Source organism: Pleurodeles waltl, chromosome 9 (genome assembly GCF_031143425.1).
Source record: "Pleurodeles waltl isolate 20211129_DDA chromosome 9, aPleWal1.hap1.20221129, whole genome shotgun sequence".
NCBI lineage: Eukaryota > Metazoa > Chordata > Amphibia > Caudata > Salamandridae > Pleurodeles > Pleurodeles waltl.
Window position 1 is genome coordinate 327,621,425 of NC_090448.1, and position 25,036 is coordinate 327,646,460.

The window sequence follows — 25,036 nt, forward strand, 5'->3', positions numbered from 1 at the left end:
AGAAATCTTGTGCTTATCTTATGAATAAATACCCAAGGTAGAGGGAACTACGGGGCTAGAAAAACTGTGAACTGGAGAAGACGGAAGGTGGTGGAAACCCGGGGGCTAAAAAGATTATGAAGTGGGAAACATCTCAGGCGAACCAAACCTTGGGACTGGAAAGAAGTTGAAATATCAATAACTTCAGGTCAAGGGAATCTAAGGGGAGGAGAGATTGTGAACTATAAATAACCGCAAGGGAAAGGAAATACTGTGAACTGGAAAGAACCCTTAGTGACAGGAACTTAGTGGAGCCAAGGAAAACCCTTGAAGAATATGGTATTTATCCAGATTGTTAATTGTTATAGCGCCTTTGAGACAAAGCCCCATTAGTTATCCCTGCCACTCTCATTTTCCAGAGGAGTAATGGAGCACATACCAACTGTTTTTACTTGTGGTCAACTGCTTGACACACAACATGCCTCCGTGGATTTTAATAGAGTCACTTGCTTTTCAAACTTAAATCACTCTCGAATATAGTGTATATCCTCCACTTTAATCAGATCACTTTCTTAAACGCAGGACTTAACCCGAGTTTTTGAGTTAAGAAGTTGATCGCTATGTACTGGTAGCTAACAGAGCTACAGGGACAGAGTAGCAGTAGGGAGGGGTATAAGATAAAGCAAAAACGCTCCATTGCCTGTGCTGATTTTGACCTGAGAAATGTTCACCAATGAACGTTAAAGAGGTTGGTAAACACGTGAAGGTTTTGTTAGCTCTTTCAGCTAGTACAAAAACAGAGCATATGTTGTTAGTTACCAGAGTGCTCAAGAATAAAAACTAACACGATCATCATAGAATGTGTTTACTTTTCTATCTTTCAGGTTTTTATTTGTGTTTAAAGTGGGGACACTGCTCCAAGGAGCACCAGAGTGTTTAATATATTTGGTAAGAACATTGGGAAATACAGAGCAAAAGCTGAAAAATATGCAAATACAGATTTTAACCAACCGGGATGCATTAGAATATGAATTACCACTGAATTACAAAGGTTTGTTAGGTTCTTTCTAATATGAAGTAAGGAGATTTATGTTATCAACTGGGAGGTCACACATTCAGAGATCTTCTTTTTCTTTACTGTAAGCTGTTGTGAACCACGGCTTTCGTGTCTAAATTAATCCGTATCTATTTTTTCCCAAGCTGCCAACCCACTGCTGCAACTGTTTAATCCTGCGAATTTCAGTGGTGAACTTTGGAGCACAATGCCACAAAGTCTTCCTCCTGGCTCATTAAGTGCCTGTCACCAAGGGGTTTACCCTAAGGGGCTGAAGAGGGTCTCTCATAATGGATCCGCTATGGTGAGTCCTTAATGTTGCTGTTCTATGCTCAGTGGCACAGTCCCATAACATCTTCTTCCTAGGGCAGCCTCTGGATTTCTCCAGGCTACTTAGTGGCCAGGGGAATATATGGTTATATGTAGGGGCTGGTTGATCTGTCACATGATGCACTAGCTGTCATGGATTCTAAGGCCTGCAATCCTTGCTCAGAGTTAAAGTGTCATCCTCCTGGTGCTGTCATTGATATTGCTCCATGTGAATTATTAACGATGGAACCTTTTGGCTCCTGATGGACTCAGCAGAACTTTAAGGTAAATGTTACAGCGTGATGAAGTGAATGCAGGTTTGTTGAGTTTGCGGTTACACGCACATGAATAAAAACGTGTAATACCCAGCTCTGGGTTTGGCATTGCTATTTGCGGTTCCCCATGCTGTGGAAGACACTACAACTGGTGACGAGATGTGAGATAAGTAACCCAAAAATCATCAGTGCTCCCCCAGAGGGTTTTGCCGTGGTCCAAGGAAGCTGCTCATGTGTTTCACGTGTTCCTCCATCAAAATGCAGAATCAACATCTGGCGTAGGTGGAGTCAAAGTGCAACTCCAGCCGGTGTGAAGCACTTGAAGATAAAAAAAGCTTCACTGAGAAGTCTAAAACATTGTTGGTCAAGAACCTGCTGGCAAGGCCGTAAAGAGAGCTACAGTGCCACTATGCAACATAAGGCTGTACATTACACAGAGCACTAATGCTGAAGGTGGTTACAACCAGGTTTTTAAAGTGCAGCAAATAGCAACAGCAAATTATAGGATAACGATGCAATCAGATGTGCTGCGAGGCAGAGATCAACCAGGTGTCAAAAACCACAAAAGGACGCCTGAAAACAAAGCAATTCAGATAAAAGAAACGTCCATCTGCCTACCAGAATTGATTAAAGAGAGTCCCTATACTGCATTGGGAAAGTGGCCCTAGAAGAAGTGCCCAGGGTTGGGCATACAGAGCCAGCCTCACCAAAAGCAGCTGAGTGGTGCTCTGAACAATCACGGCTCCCAGTTTGGGAACCACTCAATTAGAATAGTGAAACACTGTTTTTCCTAGGGAGACAATGAAAGAGGCCATGTTTCTCACCGTTATCAAAGATGACCTGGAGGCCACACATTGCAAGCCCTCAGAGATGATTTGCATAAACAAGTTCACCAAGGCCAAGTGGTGTCAGAGAGAACGCTATCTTCCACATCAGTGAGTACCACAAACAATTATAATGCAGCCGCCTTCCTGAAACCACCAACATCATTCGATACTGCCAAAAAGCTGAATGTTGGCGATAGAGGGACTGATTGGATAGAAACATTTGATGATTTCATTGATGCGCTAAAAGAAACAGATAACAAAATAGTTATCAAATACCTTAAAAATCTTGCTGTTGAGTGTGTAAAAGAAGTCATAAAGTAAATGCAGTGAGCTAAGAAAGTGAAATACTGTCAAATTAAAGAAGCCTTGAACCTCAAGTTCAACCCAATGCTGAATGTGGATTACGAAGGTACATTTTCAATCAAGAACAACAGAAAGATGGTGAAACCATAGATGAGTTTGTTGAGAGACTGGATATGCTCAATAAACACTGTAAGTTAAATTAATTTAATGATGAGGAAGCAATATGTCTCGGAGTTATTGATCGATGCCTCTCAGATTCATTCAGATGACTAATGCTGAGAGAAATGCTTAGTCTGGAGTGAGTTCTCATGACTGCCAGAGGGGAAGAGTGTGCCCATCGACAAGCTGCTGAAATAGATGCCGGAGGTGCCCAAAGTGAATCAGTCATGGACATGAAAAGCAAGCAGAAGCACAAGGACGAAGGACACAGAGAGCCCAATTTAGATCTTGGCAGTTGACAGTGGTATATAGATGCATTGCTGCTGAGCCACAGACCACTATGGTGGACTGGTCTACCTAGCGGTCAGGCTGGTGGGTTCCCGCTGACCCTACATAGATGTTATAGTCCTGCAGCTGATGTACTGGTAGCAGATTGCTGACGAGGGAGACCATCGTGGAAGCCATTGGGCATTGTACAATGGCAGTGACTATCGCATAGAGGTAAGTGACACATGCACACAATACTTTTGCCATTTGTGTCCACCTGCACAATGCACAGCATATTACATACACACTAGTATCCATTGCTTTTCCAACACAACACAACATAACATTTACATGCAAAAAACACCCATTGCCATACATCCATGACACAACATACACACACATAAACACACAACCTACACAACTATGACAGCTAACACAATGACACACCCATCTACACAAACACATGCCCACAAGGCCAAGCAACAACACCAGTTGAGACAAAACAACACCAAATGAAGTTGATAGTCATTCAAATCATCATCAAAAGGTTCTTCAGTGTCGAGTGAAGGTGAGGAAGATGGTTTTGCAGTGTTGATGTTTATCTCAGAAAAATGCGTGCATGTTGGACTGGCAGCATTTGAAGAAAAATACCAGTCAAAGAAAAGTCGACACGAAAAAGCACCAAAGTCCTTCAAACATTGTCCAAAGATTACAAAGAAAGTAAACAGTTGTTCAATACATTTCATTATTGACAGTGGTGTGTGGATAAACTTTGTGCCTGAGGGAAAATATAATGAACTATCTCCATTGCCACGATTGATGTCATTGAAAACTAAGGCATATACATCGACAGCATCAATGCTATTGAATACACAGGGTAACTTCGTAGTGAAACGAAACACAAGAAGACAAATGTGCAAGCGCTGATTCATGTGCTTCAAGGTATGGTGTCAAGTGCCTGTACTCAGTTTTTGCATGGCTGCTGAAATGGGACTGATCTCCATGGCCAGCAGCCTCGCAATGTTCACTGCCTGCTTTGAACATTGCGAGGGTGCTGGTGCACTCTACAGGCTACAGCATTGCCGCCAGCTCGATTAAGACAATGCTGTAGCCTGTTTCCCGCTAGGCCAGTGGGCAGAAACTCAGGTTTGAGCCTGCTAACCTAGCGGGAAACTCTTATTAACACCAGCAGTGAGGTCGCCATGTAGGCGTCGGCCACCCTGTCAGGAGTTTGGCAGAGGGCCTTTCCCGTTGGCCAAACTCGAAATAGGGCCCATAGTGTTGTGTGGGTTATTAATCACAGAACCCTTCTGGCTCCCAATGGACTCCGTAGAACTGCGAAGTAAGTCTTAGAGCATGGTGAAGTGAATGCAGGTTTAGAATGTTGAGTTTGTGGTTACACGCAGATGAATAAAGACGTGTAATACCCAGCTCCGTGTGTGGCATAGTCATTGGCGGATATCCAGGCTGAGGAAGACTCTACAATTAAGTAACATATCCATAGTCCAACTGTTTTACTCTCATGGAAAACTGCATCAGGAGTTTCTCAACATGGTGTCCATATTTCGTTGGATTGTCCGGGTGTGACAGGAGCCACCACTACCCATCCGTCTGTGGATGCAGGACTAGGTCGATGGTGAACAAAGACAGTCAGCAGTGCAGCACTGGAGCAGCTGAAGGGTTCCTGAAGTGATGCAGTCGATGTCCCACACTGGAAGAGGGATTGCAGTTGGTCAGTGGTGTGGAAAAACCACCAACAAGCCTTGGCAAAGGCAAATGTAATTGAAGAAGAAATGAGGAGCTGCCGGGCACCAGCAAGATCCAGGGGGACTCAACCCTTGGAGGGGAGTCCCAGTGACCCTCACCAATGAGGAGAGTCACAGGAAATTGTGGCAGCCCCCATAGGCGACCCACAAGCAGCAAGCACACGAATCGCAGTGAGGCCCATGCAGCACACCTAGAAATGAGTCCCACGTCGCTGGAAAAGCATGCAGAGGCTGTGCGTTGCAGGGAAGAGTGCCTGGGGATTGGGCTACATGGAGCCTGAAGATTCCTTGGAGGAGATGTCAACAAGCCTTGGTAGCTGCAAGAGACCCGGTGCATGGGGGTACTGTCCTGCGTAGAAAGGCAAGGGCTTACTGTCTCCCAAGTTGGAAAGCTAGTAGAGAGGACCAAGAGAACCACTTCAGATTACCACCCGTGATACAGGATCCATGTAGCTCTGGAGGAGAAGAGATCTACGCAGCCAGTTGTCATTGCAGTTGGTGCCAGTGGACGCAGGGGAGTGACTCCTTCACTCCATGGGAGATTCCTTCTTGCTTCTTCTGCAGACTGAATACTCGTTGCCCTCAGAGATTGCACAGCCAGGTAAATGTTGCAGTTGCTTGAAGGAGCCGGGGAAGCAATGTTGCAAGCAGAGTCGTCACTGTGGATGAAGATTGTCGGTTCCTGGAGGGTCCATTTGCAGTTCCAGTGGCCAGAAGGTGAAGTAAACAATGCAGAGGAGTCTTACTGGAATCTTGCATGTCGAATCTGAGGACCCACCCAAGAGGGACACCCTAAATAGCCAAGGAATGGGGATTGGTCACATAGCAGGGTGACCACCTATCAGGAGGTAGCTGTGATGTCACCTGCCTGTCCTGGTTATTCAGATGCTCCCAGAGGCCTTTGCCCATCTTGGATTAAAGATGGCAGAATCAAGTGGCCGCTTGGAGGATCTCTGGGCACCACCTATGGGGTGGTGATGGACAGGGGAGTGGTAGTGGGAGCGGTGGTCCCTGGACTGGTGCAAACTAGTCTATGCAAGGAGGGCACCAAATGTGCCCTTCAAGTTATACCAGTGGCTTGGGGAGGCTACCACTCCCAACCTATGTAAAACCTATTTCCAAAGGTAGAGGGTGTTGCCTCCCGCTCCTAAAGGAAATATTTTGTTCTGTCTTCCTGGGCTTGAGCTGGTCAAGCAGCAGGAGGGCAGAACCCTGTCTACAGGATGGCAGCAGTGCGGCTGTCTGGAAAACCCTGAAAACTGGTAGGAGCAATGCTGGGGTTCCTCTAAGGAGTCCCCAGAGTGCATGGAATCATACAACCTATACTGGCAACAATATTGGGGTATGATTCTGACATGTTTGATACCAAACATGCCCAGGTTCGGAGTTACCATTATGTAGCTGGACATAGATATTGACTTATGTCCAGTACAAGCGTAAAATGGCATTCCCGTACTTATGATGTCCAGGAAAATAGAGCCTGGAGTTTGTAGGGGCACCTCTGCTCATGCAGGGGTGCCCTTACACAGAGGTACCTGCACCCTGCCCTGTGGGCTAGGAGGGCCTACCATAGGGGTGACTTACATTGACCTGGTACAGTGACCTGAAGTGAAAGAGTGCATGCACCTTTTTACGCAGGCTGCAATGGCAGGCCTGCAGACACATTTTACATGGGGTCCTATGGGTGGCATAATACATGTTGCAGCCCATGGGGAACCCCTGGTGCCCCAATGCCCTGGGTACCATATACTAGGGCCTTATATTGGGGCACCCGTATGCCAAATGTGCGGTGTGTGAAGTCCCAAGCAACCAAATTTAGAGGGAGAGGGCACAGTCACTGGGTTCCTGATTAGCATGAACCCAGGGAACACAGTCAAAACACACTGACAGCCGGCAAAAAGTGGGGGTAGCCTTGCCAAAAAGAGGGTACTTTCCTACACATACCTCTTTGATAAAAACGCTAAATGCTCTCCTTTACTAGGACAATATGGTACGCTGACTGATTTGCTGTGGGATGGTGCCATCTGACATAAGCAAGTTCTAAAACCAACAAACCAATCAATAGAAGCAATCGTGACTGTTACAACTAAAAGGTACCACTTGATATCAACCAGTTATTCACAATGTGTATTTTGGTAAAAATTCGAGTGAACACAGCAAAAGACTGCAGATGAATTCTTCGGGAGGAAAGAGAATGATAGGAACGAAGAGCAACAGAGCATGGGCAGTGGCGGCCGGCAGCTTTAGGAGGGAGGGGGGCGGGAAGCACACACCCACTCATTCTTTCACACACGCACGCACTCACATCCATTAACAACACTCATAATGTTCAAACAGGCACACACGCACCAAACATTCAATTTAAAAGATCATACACACACACACTTACCTTCAGCCTGGGAGGTCCCAGGAGGGTTGGGACTGCTGCCTTCTCTCATTGGCTCACCTAAGGCAGCAGTCCCAGCCTCGTCACAGAGTGGGATGGGGTCAGTGAGACTGCTGACCCCACCCCACTCTGTGACGAAGTGTCACTGATTGACACTCGCCCTGGGCGCTTCAGGGCTTAAACCTGACGCGCCCAGGTCGAAGTCAATGGGTGACGCTTTCCTCGTCACCCAGGGGAGGGCCTTGAGGCACCTTTGCTGAGCCGAGGAGGTCACGCCCATAGGAGCTGTGACCTCCTCAGCCCAGCAAAGTTCAGCTCAGGCAGCCAGGAGTCTGTACAAATCGTGCATGTATGCTCCTGGCTGTCTGACCTGAACATGAAGAGTGTCTGTCAGGCTGACCTTTGTTCAGCCTGACAGACACTCTTCTTGAGGGGCAAAAGGTGGGGGAGAGTGGCCCCTCCGCCCTAAAGGAAGGACCGCGCCTCAGCCTGGGCACATTTAGGAGTATAGATAGACATTACAGATTCTGTATAGGGCAGATGTGCAGAGTTAAGGGTGTTCCAAGTTAGTAGAAGTAATAGAAAAGTGGTAAAATGTAGTGATTGGGGATTTTATGTACGAGAAGTGATAGGATCTGGATATAAGTGGTCTCTGGGAGAAGGGTCAGGCAAAGGTTCAGCTAATAAAAATGCAGCAGATGCATTGACAACGGTGCCCCAAGGTTTGAGGGGTCCACTGCACTTCTCAAGCCCCTCTGCCTTTTTTAATTATCTATTATTTGTTTTCACTCCCAAGCCAGCAGATGGGGTCCCATTCCCCCTGCTTGCATAAGGGCCAATCCCATCCACTATATAACAAAGGCAAGGTTGTGAAGCAACATGATTAGTAAATCAGAAATGACAAAGGACTCTACAGACCTCTCTCTCTACAATTTAATGGAGGGGAGAAGTGAATAGAATGAGTAAGTGTTTGGAAGAAAGGAAGGAGTGAAACGTTCACCAAACGTGTTGTGGGGGTTCTAGTGATTGTAAAGGACATGATGAATTAGTGGGGAACAGTTCACGGATGTCTTTAATTTTTACATTTAGGTGTTGTTAAAGTTGCACAAGGTTCCAAAAGTGTTTGTTTGCACACTTGGGAAATATTTAAACATTTCCAAGCTTAGTTTCCTTAACATTGTGCCAAAAATTATTGAAAGTAGGTTTTGTGTTGAACAGTTCCTTCAAAACCCCAATTTTTGAGGGCACATTTACTCGCAACAATGTTTTCCTGGGAAATTATTTCACAACTACTTTTTCCCCTTTGGAAATCTGGGTGCAGCTGACAGACTTCGCAAAGTTCCTGAACTGCAAAAATCGTCACCTGTGCATAAATTCCTTGAGTGAAAATTAAATTTCGCACCCCCTCTTTTATTATCCCTTTCTTATTGTTTCAAGAGCCATCCTTCTCTGTCTCTCTGTGTTTCCGATTTAAATAAAACTTTCCCCGGTCATAAACGCCATATTCCCATGGTTGCCTGAATTCAACTTTTGGTTTGAGTAGAAACGCGATAAAGTTTCTTCCGAGACTACACTTCCCACACACTCAAACCATAATCCTAGAATTCTGAGCAGAGGAGACGTGCTTCGCTCCTGTGTTTTTGATCTGCGTGTTTCATGAAAAGAAAGAGTTGCATGATTCACTATCCCGCGTCCTTACCTCTCTATAGCAACCCTGCAGGGCCTGTTTATTTTGTGGTTTTCCTAAAGCAAACAAGTTGGGTGTGAGAGCCCCTAAAGTGTCTTGGGCTTCCGCACAGTTTACTCACTCGAGGCACGGCTGCTGGTCCAGTTAGGCTGCACCATGTGCAGGTTTCTGCTCCTGCTCGGCATCACCCTGCTGCTGGTGCATCCAGTCTTTGCCCAAGGTAAGGGATTTATGGTTCCATCCATCACTGCTTGGCAGTGCTTTAAATGGACCGGTACTGTCAGGTACTGAGTACCCGGACTTCTTTTGAGAGGGAGAGTATCTGTACTTCTCAGCAGAGGTGAAATCATTTTAATAGGATAGTTCCAGCACTTCTCAAAAGTAAGTAGGTGCTCTGGTAGAAGGTACCGTCACTTCTTTTTTATCTTTTCAAGCACTGATGCTGGGGTTAAAAAGGGCTTGGAAACCTAGGCCAACCACGACTGGAGAAAATCTAGTGGCATATTTATAATTCCCTAGCGCCACCTTGAGCCACATTAAGGCCATTGTTTTTTGCGTTATTGTGGCCCAATGAGGCCAAAATCCCTGCGCCTTATTTACAGGGTGGCGCAATGCATGCACTGCGCCACTATGTAACCCTTTGCGCTACATTATGCCTGCGCCAGGCATAATGTATGCAAAGGGAGTCTTCCCCCATTAGAGGAGCTGGAAACATGGCGTAAGGAAATCTCTGAGATTTCCGTGCGCCATTTTTTACAGCACTTTTAACGCCTGCTTTAATAGAGGGCTTCCATTCTTTAGAATGGGGCCCTATGTACTCTGGAGGAGTAGTGCCAATATTTTGGCGCTACTCCTGCAGAGTACATCAATAGCGCCATGTAAAAATACGCTATTTCCCCCCACCCTGCGTCATGGTGCAGTATTTTAAATATGGCGCACACATGGTGGCGGCAGGGGGGTGCTAAGGGACGCAGGGACAGTGGCACTGCACTCAGTGCAGCGCCGCTTCCCATAAATCTGCCTCCTAATGTGCAAACCGCAGACTAAATGATCATTGCACAAGTGTGTACTGCTGCCTTCCGGTTAGGTTTGTGAAATAGAAATTCTAGCTACGAACATATGCGTATCCTGGCTTGGACATGTGCATGATTAAATTAAATCACATTATGAAATTTGCAAGCCTTTGGAGTTGGATGTTGCAGCTGTAACATGCTCATAATAATCCATTATCAGCAGCATAAATGTGCATATAGCTCAAACAGAGCAAACCCTACTGAAAATGTGCCACAGGTGCAGTGGCAGGCCCTTTTCATAGCGTATTTACTCTAAATCATGAACAAATAGGATCCTGCACATATGTGTAAGGTGAGCAAGTGTATTCACCTGCTGAGTTGTGCATCTGTTTGTTGATGTGTCAGATTCTTTGTACAAATGTGATTCTTGGGCTCTCAACATGACCCATGACAGGTTCGTAACACCTGATTCGATCTGACACTTCACTGCGCCATAAGATTGTCTTACTCAACTTGAAAATAACTTTAAAAAGGTGAGGGAGCGGTAGGAACGCGCCATTCTGCACATACACAATTTACAGAGGCGCCTTTGTCTTTGTAATTAAATACACATGGCTGGCATCAGCAGACGCAATTTCTTTACCGTTTTTCTTTTTTTATGAAATGGTAATAAACAGACAATATTTAATTTGTGAACATTGCATAGCAGTGATTTAAATAGGGGCCACGCAAATACTTCTTAAGCAATTTAAATTATAATACACAATGTCATGCAGAGTTCACTTCTCTTTTAAAGTAATCAAAATAATGTCCCGAAAAACGAAGGACCTGATTCACGATAAAAGTCGTAAAACTACACTCGTTGATTTAGGTTTAAGTGTGGGCACGGATTTACTACTTTTTGTTATTCACCATTATTCCCAACAGTAAACTTGGAAAGCTGCGTCAAGGTGCATGTTCTGAGACCCTATTGGGAATGCCATGCGACTCTTCCTACGGGCGCCTACTCCCTCAAAGCAAAACTCTCCATAGCGGATACGCCTGCACAGGGGAAGGTGCACCCTGTGGAAAGAAAACACTTTTTTCCTCCACAGGAAAACGCTATTTCCTGGAGAGGAACTACCCCAAATATAAGGTAATCCATTCCCCTTCCCGCTTTGGAAGTTTAGGTGTTTCAGCTCTTGGTAGGAGTAAGTATCTGCCTGTTGAAGGGTCGGAAAGGAGTTAGGGAACGCCCTCAAAAGTACGTAAATGGGCATTCTGAAACTTCCACCTTAATTCAGCCACTTCCCACTGCTTGCAATGGATGTATTACTGCGGTTTTACACACACCCATGTCTGAGAAATGATGTACACTTCTCCAGGAATTTTTGGCGGGGCAAAAAAGGTACATCTGGCCCTAATAATATATCCTGTTTTATACAGAATACTACACACCTTTGACTCAATCATAGTCCATGAGCATAAACTTAAATCATTTTCAGCGTAAATTCCTAATATTGATTAAGAAGAACTGCCTTCCGTAGCAGTTGCTCCACTGAACCCGCCTCACTTTCTAGGATACGAGAAGTCACATACGCGGGCTTGTGAAATCTCCTTACACCTGTTACTATGGCACAGGTAACATTGATGCCGTAAATGCAAAAACATTGCGGGATAATGTTTTTTAAAACACCTTTACAGTCATACAGTATGTAACAATCTGTGGTTATGTCACAAGTCATGCACTGCGTAGTTTCATTTTCTTTCTTTTTTATAACATCTTTTTATTGAAAAGGAGGGAAGAAACAGCCACAAATAAATTATTACATCATTGCAATCTGTATGTATCAAGAGAGAAATCATAAACTATGAAGATCATTCTTACATATTGTTGCATCACTGTTGCACACACCAATCGATTGCACTTCTGTCCATGACATGCAGCCCTCTAGCTTTCATATTAGGCCCCTCTAGTCTTTCCATGTCGGCCATTTTGTTTCTCATTTTTTGGGCATCCTTTCTCTTCATATATTTTCTTTCTTGCAATTGTAGTCTTTTTTATACCATTATAAAACCAGTACTACAAATCCCAGAATGCAAAGAAATATTCTGGACTGGAGCAGGTATACGCTCAGGCACTGGCTGTTTCTATTGGAGCAGGACAAGGCTGATTTGCCTGTGGCTGGTTACCGTCTGAGGTGGCAGGGTAGTAAAACAAGCATTGGCAATGCCAATTGGTCTTGGCAACCCAAGAGCTATTGGCATTGTCAATGACAATGTCTTTTAGTTATGTGTTATGGAATGGAGTGGATCTATGTAGTGTGAAGTGGAATTATGTGGGTTGGAATGGAAGTGTTTGTTGTGGAATTGTGCGGCGTGGAATTGTGTGGTGATGAGTGGAGTTGTGTGTAGTGGAATTATGTGGCATGGAATGCATTGGCAATATGTGGATACCAATTAAGTGATATTGACTGTACTGGGATTATGTGGAGTGGAATTGTGTGTCATGGAGTGTAATTATGTGGATTAGTATTCTGTGTTGTGGCATGGTGTGTGGTGGAGTTTAATTACGTGGTGTAGTGTTGAATTTTGTAGCACAATGTGGAATTCTGGGATGTGGATTGGATGTATGTGGTGTGTTTTGTAATTGTGCTGTTGAGTTGAATAATGTGACTTGTCAAAATACATGCACCCTTAACACATGAGTGACTTATCTGTGTGGATAGAAGCCCTGTTATACGAGCCAAAGGCTGCTAAAAAAATCGAGACCTATTTTTACACTGACTTAATCTGACCTGCTATTAAATACACCTGTGAGCTGCAGCAATTTGTGTGCGAAATATCATGCGTGGCCACTTATTATATATCTAAGTACTTTAGTCATGCACTAGCTGAAATCACATGCTCTTATTTTGTCACTTTTGTTGCATTAATCAAATAGAGATAAAGTCCTCCTTTGCAGGAGTAACAGACAGATAAGGATGGAGCAATAGACACCCCAGTTAATAGACTGACACACATCATGCTGCTTTGGAGTTTATGGTCTCAAAATCTGAAAGGAGCATTTGGGTAGGATTGAATTTAGTCACTGAAGAAAGGACTAGTCACTTTTTAGTACAGAATCTGAAAATGGAAAATTAATATTCTCTGACGAATTGACAAGTCTACGTCTCAGTGCATTCAAAAGCATGCTGCTTGTCTGAGACTTTTCTACAACGTGGTGCACCATAGTGGTATTGCTCAATGTTATTGTCTTCCACTGCATTGCACAAAATGTCATTCCAGGGAACTAATGGGAAGTGCGATACAAAAATATCAACATAAGCCCAACAGTGGAACTATCAAGTGAATTTAATACATATATTGGTCAGTATATCTCTGGCGTGTGCTATTCTGAACATGGATTTTCCACCCATGATGTAGTAAAAACTGTACAAATTGTAATGACATCCATGTGCAGAAGAAAGAAAATTACTAAAATATTTAGCAGAGCCTTCCAGAATATATTGATCCCACGTGTGGCCCCAGTTCTGGTGGCTACCCAAATGCAATGTGATCCAACGGAAGGGGACAATTAGACTAGAGGTTAAAGTGTGAGCTGTTGAAGTGGCATCATGCGAAAAATAAACTGTAATAAAGAAACACCTTAAAGCACACAAAATGAAGAGATGTAAAAATAAACAATTTATTTCTGGTTATAATGAAGGCTAAAATCAAACATTAAAATAAAATCATTTTTCAATATCTTAAAAAAGTGACATTAATTAAAACAAGTTGAAATTCTGGTTGTGCTAAGAACTGTACTAAATAGGTAAGGAAGTAGAGGCAGTTAGTGCAAAGACAATATTAGGGCTGAAGCAATTGTTTCGTCATAATGGCACACTAAAGTGAAACAAAGAAAAGTACATTATGAGTTAGGAAATTATTTCTTTAGTATAGCATTCTTCTTTTATGTAGATTTGTTAAAAAAACAGAGGCCAAAATCTCGGATTGCCCCCATGGTCAAATGTTGTAATGCTTGGGACAATCTCATAAGCGAATCACTTAACTAGCATGATTCTGTGGTGAAATAAGTTAGAGACTGCACAGCAGAGGTGGTGCGCAGTGGCCATAGCAAGGAGGAACTGTTGAGGGGCTCCACAGCACCTGCTTCACACCGCTGAAGCGCACCCATGTGCTACCTCAGCTGCCAGGCAATATTGTTTAAAATATTTGATTAAATAAGTGTAACAAGTTAAATCGTGGAAATCCATATCCGTTGTACAGAAGATTACTATAAACTTCAGTAACACTGAAGTCATCCAAAGATAGATATATATCACCTATTCTATCAATGTGCTCCAAGGATTGTTGTTTGTTCTAATGCCCCTGCACATGTAACAAACAAAACGAGAGGGTGTCCCAGGTAAGGGTGGCAATTCCATTGTGGGTGTCTCAAGGAGAACAAGAGGTGTGGTAGTGGGGAAAATCGATATAGGGCAAGGTGAAGTGAAGAACTTGGGGGAAAAGGGCACCGTAACTTGTGAAGAGCATTCTCAAAGAAAAACATAGGGAAAAAGTGCACCGTAACCGGCAGTCGTAAAAAGCGCTCTCAAAGAAAGAAGTAGTGCAGAAACAGTGCATTAAAATGGCCGTGCACATTGGTACAAAGAAATTAGGCAGTACGCACAGGGAAGGTAAACTCCTACGAAGGCATGACGTAAGCATGCCCTTAACAAATGCGGAGAAATACAAATGGAGCGCCGATGGTGCCAGCCAATGGGCAGCCTGTGGGCAGTCTGACAGCCAGAACAGTAGACACCGCAGTCTCTGTTCGAGACATAGCATGCACACCGTCTAGAACCAAGACCTAAAAAAATGATGGAACAGACTTACAAATTCAAGCATTCACTTTTTTGTTTCTTTTCAAAGCAGAGCATGAATCCAGAAAATCTCAGCATTGCATTCAGGACTGAAGTGAAACCAAGAGCTCTGAGACTCAAGTCCAGTGACTGCTTTCTAGATTGTCCTGTTTTAAACCTGCAGTAGTGAGGCTTCTCTAATGGCCTAGGTGCCTCTGCTGCATCACCGCCCCTGTGAAACTTCTGCAAGCTTTGCAGATCTTCAAAGTGAGGTTCTGTGTGGTCCTACTCTTGCTCGGTGCACTTTCCATAATATTTATATGATTCTTAATTGATTTTCACGCAAAGCATGAGATATTTGTCACAGGACAATGCCTTACATAATTTCAACACTGTTCAAATAACAACGAATGATCAAAGAAATAAAGAAGAAAACTTGGGAGGAGGCAAGAAATTAATTCCAGAAAAAAAATATACAAAAAGAGCCCTAATTGGACATAATTGTGATGGATTATCATCCCAAGCAACCTGTAATTGGTGGTGCAACTGCCACATTAAGGAAAACTGTCAAGGACCACAATGGTTACAGAAATGTTCAAGAAGTATAGTGACCAAGGCTCTGAGCAAATGGTGGCTTGGTCCTGAAGGACGAGGGACATTAAGCCATGTCTGGCTCCCTGTACAACATGCACCCTTGCGTGATGACTCTGTCTCAAACACTAGCATCTCCTTCCTACTCTTAGGGCTGATATATGGTTCACAATCTTTTTACCTAATGTTCCTTGGTTCATTACGGGATGACTGTCTTTACATTTTTGAGTTGTGGCTCATGAAGTTGTCTATGGGTTGGCATGATTCTGTATAGCACTTAATACTGATATAATTTAATGTGATTCAGCCTAAGAACTATTGGATATAGGGGAGCAGGAAGAAATGGCCATGCTGTATGATGTACCTGTAATGTGATAACTTAATAAAATACGTTGCACAAAAAAGTACAGTTGCAGAGATAAAAAAGGGAAGCAAAAACATATAAAATTTAGGGACTTCAATAAGTCATTGCTGATCATCATCTACTGTTGGCGTAGCAAAATGAATCAGGATGGTATGTTGTCGAACTTAGCGTAAGGTCCAACAACAGGGAATCCCATTTAATTTCTGTCAAAATTCCTCCCACTAGCCTACATTGGAAAATGTAGATCTCTTTTTCCTGTGGTAGTGGACTGAACAATGTTGAGTGTCATGTAGCAATGTTTGGTGCACTTGGGCAATGCCAGTTCATATTTATTGACTGCATGGCCAGTAACAGTGTCAGACCAACATACTGACAATTAGATTTCTTAGCATTCTTTCAGGGCATGAATCCCCTAAAAGACACATTTTCGGGGTGCCTAATTTGTGTCTACTAGTCATGGCCAATACTTGGTTGCTTACAGTTTTCCAGAAGATTTTAAGTTGCACATATACCAAGACATATGAAAGAATGTTCCTTCAGCACACCCTAATCTGGGGGAACCATGTGGGAAACAATGGTACTTTTTACATAGTTGTTTGGGCAAGAAGTAGACCTAGTATTGATAACAGAATTGAAAAAGTTAGATTTAGCATTTATCAAGACTTCAGACATGTGTTCCAGTGTTGCTGACCAATCTAGTTGTGATAACTCCCCACCCAAATCTATATCCCATCTCCTTTCAATTCCTTTAACTCTTGCCCAACAGATGCCATAATAGCTTGACAAAAGAATGTGACTAACTTTCTTGCTCCTCATAGATTAAACATTACATGCTCCATCACAAGAACAGCAAGCTCTAACAACTCGTAGCCCGAGGTTGACTGAGTCACACTGCCTAGAGATGCTTGAGCCAAGAATTTTCCTCTTGAGAACCTTTACTATGGTCTCATGTCAGAAAAGCCAGCAGGATAATAGATTATTATAAATTGTGGAAGACACCACAGGGTGCCTCAGACGTATATGCTACTTCTAATCAAAATTTTCTAAAGCCTCTCTTTCAGCAGTATTTTCCAACTTGTGGCAGGCAGAATAGGAGAAGATGGGCCAAGAATCCTCCAGCAGAGTCCCTTCAGCTATTTTTGCATTCAGTGCCTTAAGGAGATACTGATCCTTGATGATACAGTCAGATAACAATCATCCCAACACCCATTGGAGCTATGTCGCCAAATAGTGAGATTCTCACTCGGAGGTAATATGCAGTTACTCGTCAATCAGTAACTGCATTATGCTCAAGGTCACCGTAGGCTAACTGGTCCCCCAAAACAAATCTATCAACTCAGTATTAATTTACCTACACACTTGCTGTCTGCAGTCAACAGGATTTTCGAAAAAGCTGCAAAGCACTATTGGAACTTGTACAACCTTGGCCAAAGATGTCTGACTAATGTGGACAGAGGATGTCACTTCCAGAAACCGAAGCCTCACTTCGTATTCTGTTTGCAACCACAACTATGTGGAAGTATGCTAAGCCCACTTCCCAGCCAAATGGACATCAGTGTGTGGGAACTCCAACATGAAATAAACAAATCTTCTACTCTCCTTTGTTTTTCACATCACTCTGGTTCAGAGGGGAGCTGGCCTGGTACTTTGAGCTTGTTCTTCCTACTGGAGCAGGACCAAGATTGATTTGCATATGGCCAGTTCCTGTCTGTGGTGGCATAGTTGGCAAAACATGATGGATGGTCTGAGATGTGACCCTCAGTAATTACAAAGGGCTGAGATTAATTCATGAATTCTATCCATCACTTTTTAGTATTCTTCATTGTGACACTCTGAGTGCAATGTGTATGACCAGATGTGTGTCCTCTGGTCACTATGCCAATGGAACCAAGTTGCAATAGGCCAGAACTGGTATGAGGTTGCTTAAATTCCAATTCAGAGGGTACCTTGCCTGGCAATTCGGGCTGGACTATTCCTATTGGACTATTGGAGCAAGACTAAGGCTCATTGGCATATGCCCGGGTGCTGTCTGAGCTAGCGTGGTGGGAAAAAACACAAAGGACTAGACTGTGGTCCTGAATATTTGCCAGTGGCTGAGATTAATTCAAGTATTCCATCCAGCACGTTTTTGTATTCTTCACAGAGATGCTAACATACGGATTTGTGTCCCTCCACTCCACCGCTGTACTCCCATCCCAAGAAGCATTAAAATCGGTGTAAGTGTCTGTGCCCGCCATGCCATTGTGAATAAGTGCCCCTTGCAAATTTATCTCCCTGTCCAGTGTGATGGGGAAACCAAAACAAAGGCAATTTGTTGAAAAAAATAGCCCCTACTTGAGTTTTCCTAGGCACACCACAACGAGCTGTGCGGGCTCCAACCACAAGATCCGAGGAAGATAACAGGTTGTGAAATCCTTCACTTTACAGACACTGTGATTTTGGCTTACCGGTGGAAACTGTATCTCTGACACAGAGTGCGTGCGGAGTTTACTAGAGTTTAAATTAGTTACAGTCTAAACTCTAACATTACTCAATTACTGTTGCGATCGATTTCTTAAAAGTTAATAAGCGCATATTTTATTAATGTAAAACAAGTCCTCTAAGGGGCGTCCTTGACATTTTTACCTCGCTACCCCATGATCATCAACCTAAAGAGCAGGTACTTGGGAACTCACTACACTTGCAAGCACTACCTGCTTTATATGTTTTCCAAGGGCAGTGGAAAAACTTGTTACAAGGATTGGCTAATTCCCCAAGAGTCTCTCACAGGCCCCGAATACCTGCCCAGACATCTTCCCATTAATTATTATCAATTTCTTCACCTAGATCTGCCTCTCACGTTGCCTTCACTGATTTTCGTTACCAGCTTCCTGCATACAGCAGTGTTATTAGTGTATTGAAGGAAGGAGTTAGTTATTAGTTAATTCGGAAACTCTTTTCACCAGGGTGTCACAGACAATCATATCTGTGCTTATTTAAAAAACAACCGCATCTCCCATGTGTCTCGTTTAATTAAGATGAACTAAATGTATCCTCAAGAAACTGACGACTCTCTCCCCCTACTTTCCCTTTCTACAAATATAGTGGTACCCACATTGCATATCCTTAAATGGGAAAATATGGATATTGCACTTTGAGTAGCTGTACCAATTCCTTCCCAAAGTCCCAGACAAGTTTAGAACAACTATCCCTTTAAGTCTGGTTGTAATTTTCAAGGCAGCTGAAAGTTTTTTTGCTGGTATTGGGGGATTCTGGGCCAGAATGTAATTTTGGACTTTGGCTACAAACGTTGCTTTGTTAAATATTGTTGCCTCAGATTGACCAGGTTTCACATTTGGGAACAAATAAATGTAAATGGCTGAGAAGTGGCTGGGTACGATCAGATTTTACGGTTCAACTGAGGCACTCATTTCCTATATTCCAATATAAGGCTGTCAATGTTTCCATAGAAATATGTATTATCAATATGTGTATTCTTAAGAGATAGTAGAGAATGAGTGAGCAGCTAAAGTGCAACTTTTATTCAATAAAGTTGTTTTTGATAAGAAGCACCGTAGTACAATGTGATGGCCAGACCTATAGCCATCAATATTAATTAGAAGATTTACTTTTAAAAAATCGGTCACGTTTCCTCAATATTTGTTTTTGTTTCAAACAATCCCGTGCTTTCTCAGCATACGATTTTTAGTCTCCTTAATCAACTTATTATAGGAAATGTGTGAGCACATAAAACAAGCTGATTTTGACTAAAACTCATTGTACAGGGCATTAGAAGATAGTAGGTTTGCATTCACAATATTAGAACCAGAGATTGAGTGTTTTGCATACCAATAATGTACTCATGCACTTGCTGAAGTGTTCTTGCCGATGAAGAGGATTAAAAGACAGTGAAACCGAAGCTTGTTGAATTTACTGCTACTACTAGAAATCTAGTGAGTCTGGATAAACGGTAGCAGTACACTGTAAAATTACAGGAGGGACTGTCGATCCTGTGTGTGAGACACACGCTGACAAGTAATAGTAGAACAGGTAACATTTCAGTACTATTGCCTTCCTTTTGGCCCATACAATTAATTATTACACTTGAAGATAGGTAATGGATTAGTGTTTTGTTTTAATTGTAATTAGAGCAATGAAGATGGCACAAGACCAATAGAAGGTGGTAGAGGCCTTCTGGTTCAACATTCCAATGTTTGTCTTTCTGATCCCACTGTTTAATTTAGAACATTCTACCCTTCCTGGATGGAATGGTCTAATGGCATGATATCTCTTCTGTCTTGGGCTATACTGTCTGTTTAAGGCTTCTTCTTTGTTATAGCTCTTCCCCTGCAGCTAAGCCGCCAAAGGCCAATAACAGAGATTCAAGGCCTTTAACAATAAATAAAGCCCTCAGCAGCAGGCTATAATGCTATAATATAGAATGAGCGTTTGTCATGACAAATGTTAGCTCAGATAAAGTAGGTTAGAAAATGCTAAGAAATGGATAGCACTCTGAAGTTGCTAAATGATGGAATGGAAATGATGTTTTAATGCATATATGTAAGAATGATTACATGAAGAAATAATCATTATTTGTCATGGAGGTGAGGAAATAATGAGTTGACCGTCTTATGCTCCTTGTCTACAGATGTATCTTGTGAAACTTTGTAAATCTTCTTTTGAGTCAGTATTGCTGAGCTCAGACCTCCAGCACATTTTCTATTTCATTAAAAACAGCAAACTCCCTACATCTGAAGAAAGTAGGCCTTCAGCGTGTCCTGCTACTCCAACATTTCTCACTGAAATATTTTCTTATCTGCAATTACTGCTGAATTAGGGGTCTGAGGCTTTTGGGTGTTTCTTATTCCTTGGTCATTTCTTTTGTTTTGCCAAAAGCAGATCCCAGTTGCAGAGCAAAAACGCTTGACAGTTTTTAATGTGAGTGAACCTGCCCATTATCGCTCATTAGGTTCTGGTTTGGTTACAGTTTAGGAAACTGAATTTGAAAACGATGGGAGAGAAAGAGACACCTCTCTTGGAGAGGGCTGTGGCAGACTCCCACAACTTCAAAAAATATAACTCATTTTAAGTAAACAAGTTCATTTGAGGAATCCTGAAGTTGCAAAAGGCAGATTGGCGCAAGCAGTAATACCTTCCTCAGGGGTAATTACATGTGGCACATAAACATCAGCACTAAGACAACGTTATAGGAAAGGAATAAAGATGATCCAATTCCTGACCCAATTTACAAAAAATGAGAAACTTTAATGATTAAAATGCAATAAAAATGAATTCATTCCAATGTAAGTATCATGAGTTAATTAAAAATCGAATTTTGCTGCTTTTAGAATAATAAATGTTCTAGCTTTTGAGTCAAGAATTTTCAAGTCTATTGAGGGCACGGAGGCGAGGATTGTGCTTCTCTCTCTTTACTACACCAAAACAGCAGCCAATGAAAACACTTTAACATAGAAAACTACATTTCCCAAGATCCCAGCAGTCCATATCTCTGACCAATCATATGTCATCCCCATATACATATATACAATTTGCAACCAAGTCATCTACCATAACTTGATGTCTTCGACTGAGCGAACCAACTCCTTAAATTTTCTGAGCGTCTTCAGCCAACAGGACTCCAACTACTTAAGGGGACCAACACCAAACTCCATAACTCATGGGCTCTTATTATCCGCGCCAAGGATAGACAAAAGTATCAGTAATAACCATCTCAATCAATGGATCAATGTGTGGGTATTAACAACATATCATTCTATAAAATAAACCCTACAAATACCAATCAATAATACCATTTTATTTATTTTAGAACCAATTTGGGTGGGATAATCCTCGCCTCCGTGTCCTCAATAGAATTGAAAATTCTTGATGCAAAAGCTAGAATTTTTTTTATTTCTATGTCAGGACAGGAGGCTTCGGATTATGCTAGTTCAAAGCTGATCAACTATTACTGATGGTACATCTACAAAAGGTTTGTGGGAAAACACTTTGAAAGAAGAATCTGAAGACAATTCTGCCACTGCCATAATGACCTCCAAATGAGAACCTGTAGAAAATGCTTTGGAGGCCATATGTCCTCTCGCTGAATGCTCTCCAAAAATTGAAATATCTATACCAGCTTCGTTCAACAACCATCTAACGCATCTGGCTAGAGTAACTGCTGAAACCGGACCAAAAGGCTTCTGCAGCGAAATGAGTAATTGACCTTGGAAGTCATGATGAACTTCACAAGTAGACTCTTCATGAACTCTCAAACATTTAACAACACAACGTTTGGTGATGAGAAAATGCAAGGTATGAAATACATTATGAATCTGTCTTAATTCTAGTAAAAGACACTCCCGAAGGAGTAAATACTCTACCTGCCAAATCCAGTGCTTTCACATCCGAAACCCAGCTGCAGGAAATTAAACAAAGAAGCATCGTAAGCTTTGCTGCTAACTGTTTGCTTGAAAGAGCCTCATTACAAGGCCTGGCCTTCAAAAAATGCAAAATTACATCGACATCCCAAAGAACCAAATATTTTGGTTTAGAGGATTTGACCATCCTGATGCCACGCAGTAATCTGCATATCAACAGATGCCCCCCAACCAGCTTACCTTCAACCTGCGGGTGGCCAGCCGAGATTGCAGACCTAAAATTATTAATGGTTCTATAGGCTAGACCCTGTGCTGAAAAGTCACAGAGGAAATTCACAATTATATTAATGCTAGTCCCCACAAGATTAATAATACTTCGTTCACCACACCAACCAGTACATCTTTTCCAAGATGACTCATACCACTTGTGAGTGGAAGGGGGCCAGGATTGAGACAGGAAAAACAATGCATTGTCTGAAACTCCTGACACTCGCCAACGTTTTCTGAAAGTCTTCATGTCATGAGGGACAATTGCCCTGTTAGTATTAGGGGATGAGCTAAATCCGCTGCGTCCCGCAATAGAAATGGATGAGAGGGAATGCAAATCGGGCAGGCACAAGAGAGCGACATCGCCACAGAGAACCATGATTGAACCTTCCAAAGAGGTGTCACCAGGACCATCTCGCCGATTGTCTCCCCACCTGAGAGAGAACTCTCTGAATCATGGAGAACGGGGGAAGGCATATGAGAGCTCCTTCTCTCACGACTGGAGGAAGGCATCCGACCCCACTGCAAGGGGATCCGGTCTCCAACTGAAGAACTGGGGTAGGTGAGCATTCAGGCGTGAAGCAAAAAGTTCGACAGAGCACGGACCACACAACCGATTGAGGCTGGAAAACTTCTGAGGGTCCAATTTCCAGTCGCTGCCATCTGTCAGGAAACAAGTGTTCCAGTCTGCTATCAGGTTGGACCAGCCCAGAATGTGGTGTTGGAGACAATACTCCCAAAACTCCTTGGCCATTGTCTCCAAAACTTTTGATCTGGTACCTCCTAGGCGATTTATATAACGCAGCACCAAAATGTCTATTCAGAGCAGTAAGCAACAACTTGCATTGCGAGGGGAGAGGGATCGAATAGCAAATGCCCCCGCCAGAAGTTCCAGGCAATTGATAAGGAGTTTTTTCTCCTGAGAGGACCACCTTGGCCTCGTTTCGACTGAGACGCAGCAGGCTCCCCAGCCCCAAAGGCTGGCATCCGACTCTATCACTACTTCTGGAGTGGATGTGAAAATTGCTTTGCCGTTCCAGGCACCCATATGATTTAACCACCAGGTTATCTCTGCTCTGGCTTCGTGGGATAGAAAATTCTGTTCCGAATACACTAGACCCTTGCGAAGATTCAGGATCTTCAAACGTTGCGGAGCCCGATAATGAAGGGGCCCTGGAAAGATCGCTTGAATGGACGAGGCCAGAAGACTGACCATGCAAGCCAGAGTCTTCAATGATATATTCAAAGAGACAAGGGCTCTTTTCAACTCTTTCTTGCTAGAGGTTCGTTTTGAAAGACGCAACAGAAGTTGTGCTCTGATGGGGTCTACCTGGAAGCCTAAAAAGTTTATGTTCTGAGATGGAATCAATATTGATTTCTCCGCGTTGATGGGGAAACCCAGGTCTTGAAGAAGTTGCATCGTCCATGACAGATGAGTCAAGGCGGTCTCCTGTGATTGGGCCATGATCAGAATATTGTCCAGGTAAATAATAAGGCAAACGCCTCTTTCCCTGAGGAATTGAACCCTGGGTCTCAAGAGTTTGGTAAAACACCAAGGGGCGGACGAAAGCCCAAAAGGGAGATCAACAAACCTGTACCATTGATTTCCCCAAAAGAATTGAAGAAATCTTAGTTGTGGCCCATAAACCAGAACGGTTATGTATGCGTCCTTGAGGTCGAGTTGCACCATATAACCTTTCTCCTGTAACAAATCTCTCAGCAGATGGGTATCTTCCATCTTGAAATGTCAATAAACTATCCAAGAATTGAATTCACTGAGACTGAGAACTAGGCGAGAACCTCTGCCCTTCGTTTGTACCAGGAAGATTGAACTGACAAACCATGAAGGATGAGGACTTGTTCTGACTATGGCCTGCTTGCAAAGCAGCATGGAAACTTCTACATCTATAAAATTGCTCTCTTCTCTGAAAAAATGAAGAATCTGAGGAGTTATGGATTGTTGGGGAAGGGCGTAAAACTCTAGTTTGAACCCCTGAACAGTTTGCAAGATCCAAGGATCTTGGGAAATACTCTCCCAAACGCCTACATAACCTCCTATTCTGCCCCCCAGAACCACCTCAGAAAATAGAATGGTTCTCCCCTGTTGCGGTACTGCTTTAAGTCGAGAATCCACCACGGTTATTGCCTCGGAAGCCATGGCCCTGACGTCTTAGAGATCTGGAGGGGTAGAATCCAGATGCGGCATAGGAAGACCCTCGTCCTCTTTGGAAAAAACCTCCTTAAGTCTGATAGTATCCACGGCCTGGCGCGCGACTTCTGAATCACCCGGCCCTGCCAAAAAGTCCTCACTAAACATTTTCTTCATTGAGGTTTGGGCCTTGTCCCAGGCAGAAAAACTGGCCACGTATTTTCCCGAATCTTTCACAAACTTATCTCCAAACAACAAGCCTTTTGCCATGGTTCCAGCCTCATTGGGAGCCAGCTCTGCCAACTTCAGATCAACCCTCATGAGGAATGATTGTCTCCTTTCTGTAGTAATTGCACAATGGGCATGGCCAAGTAGGCATATGGCTCTTTCAGCCCACTCTAATATCGAATCTGGATCCAAGGGTGCATTAGATTCTTTTGTATGCACTGCAAGCTCCAGGA

At 43.1% G+C, this 25,036-nt stretch overlaps 1 protein-coding gene across 1 annotated transcript in view; it reads left to right on the forward strand.

Moving 5' to 3' along the window:
• The first annotated feature begins 9,129 nt into the window (after positions 1-9,129).
• The window catches only part of LOC138259247 (cadherin-related family member 4-like), a 329,970-nt gene continuing 314,063 nt past the window's right edge, over positions 9,130-25,036 (forward strand). The window contains exon 1 of the mRNA XM_069206849.1: positions 9,130-9,232. Within this exon, the coding sequence (XP_069062950.1) occupies positions 9,169-9,232 (64 nt within the window). The 5' untranslated portion in view covers positions 9,130-9,168. The remainder of the gene's footprint in view (positions 9,233-25,036) is intronic.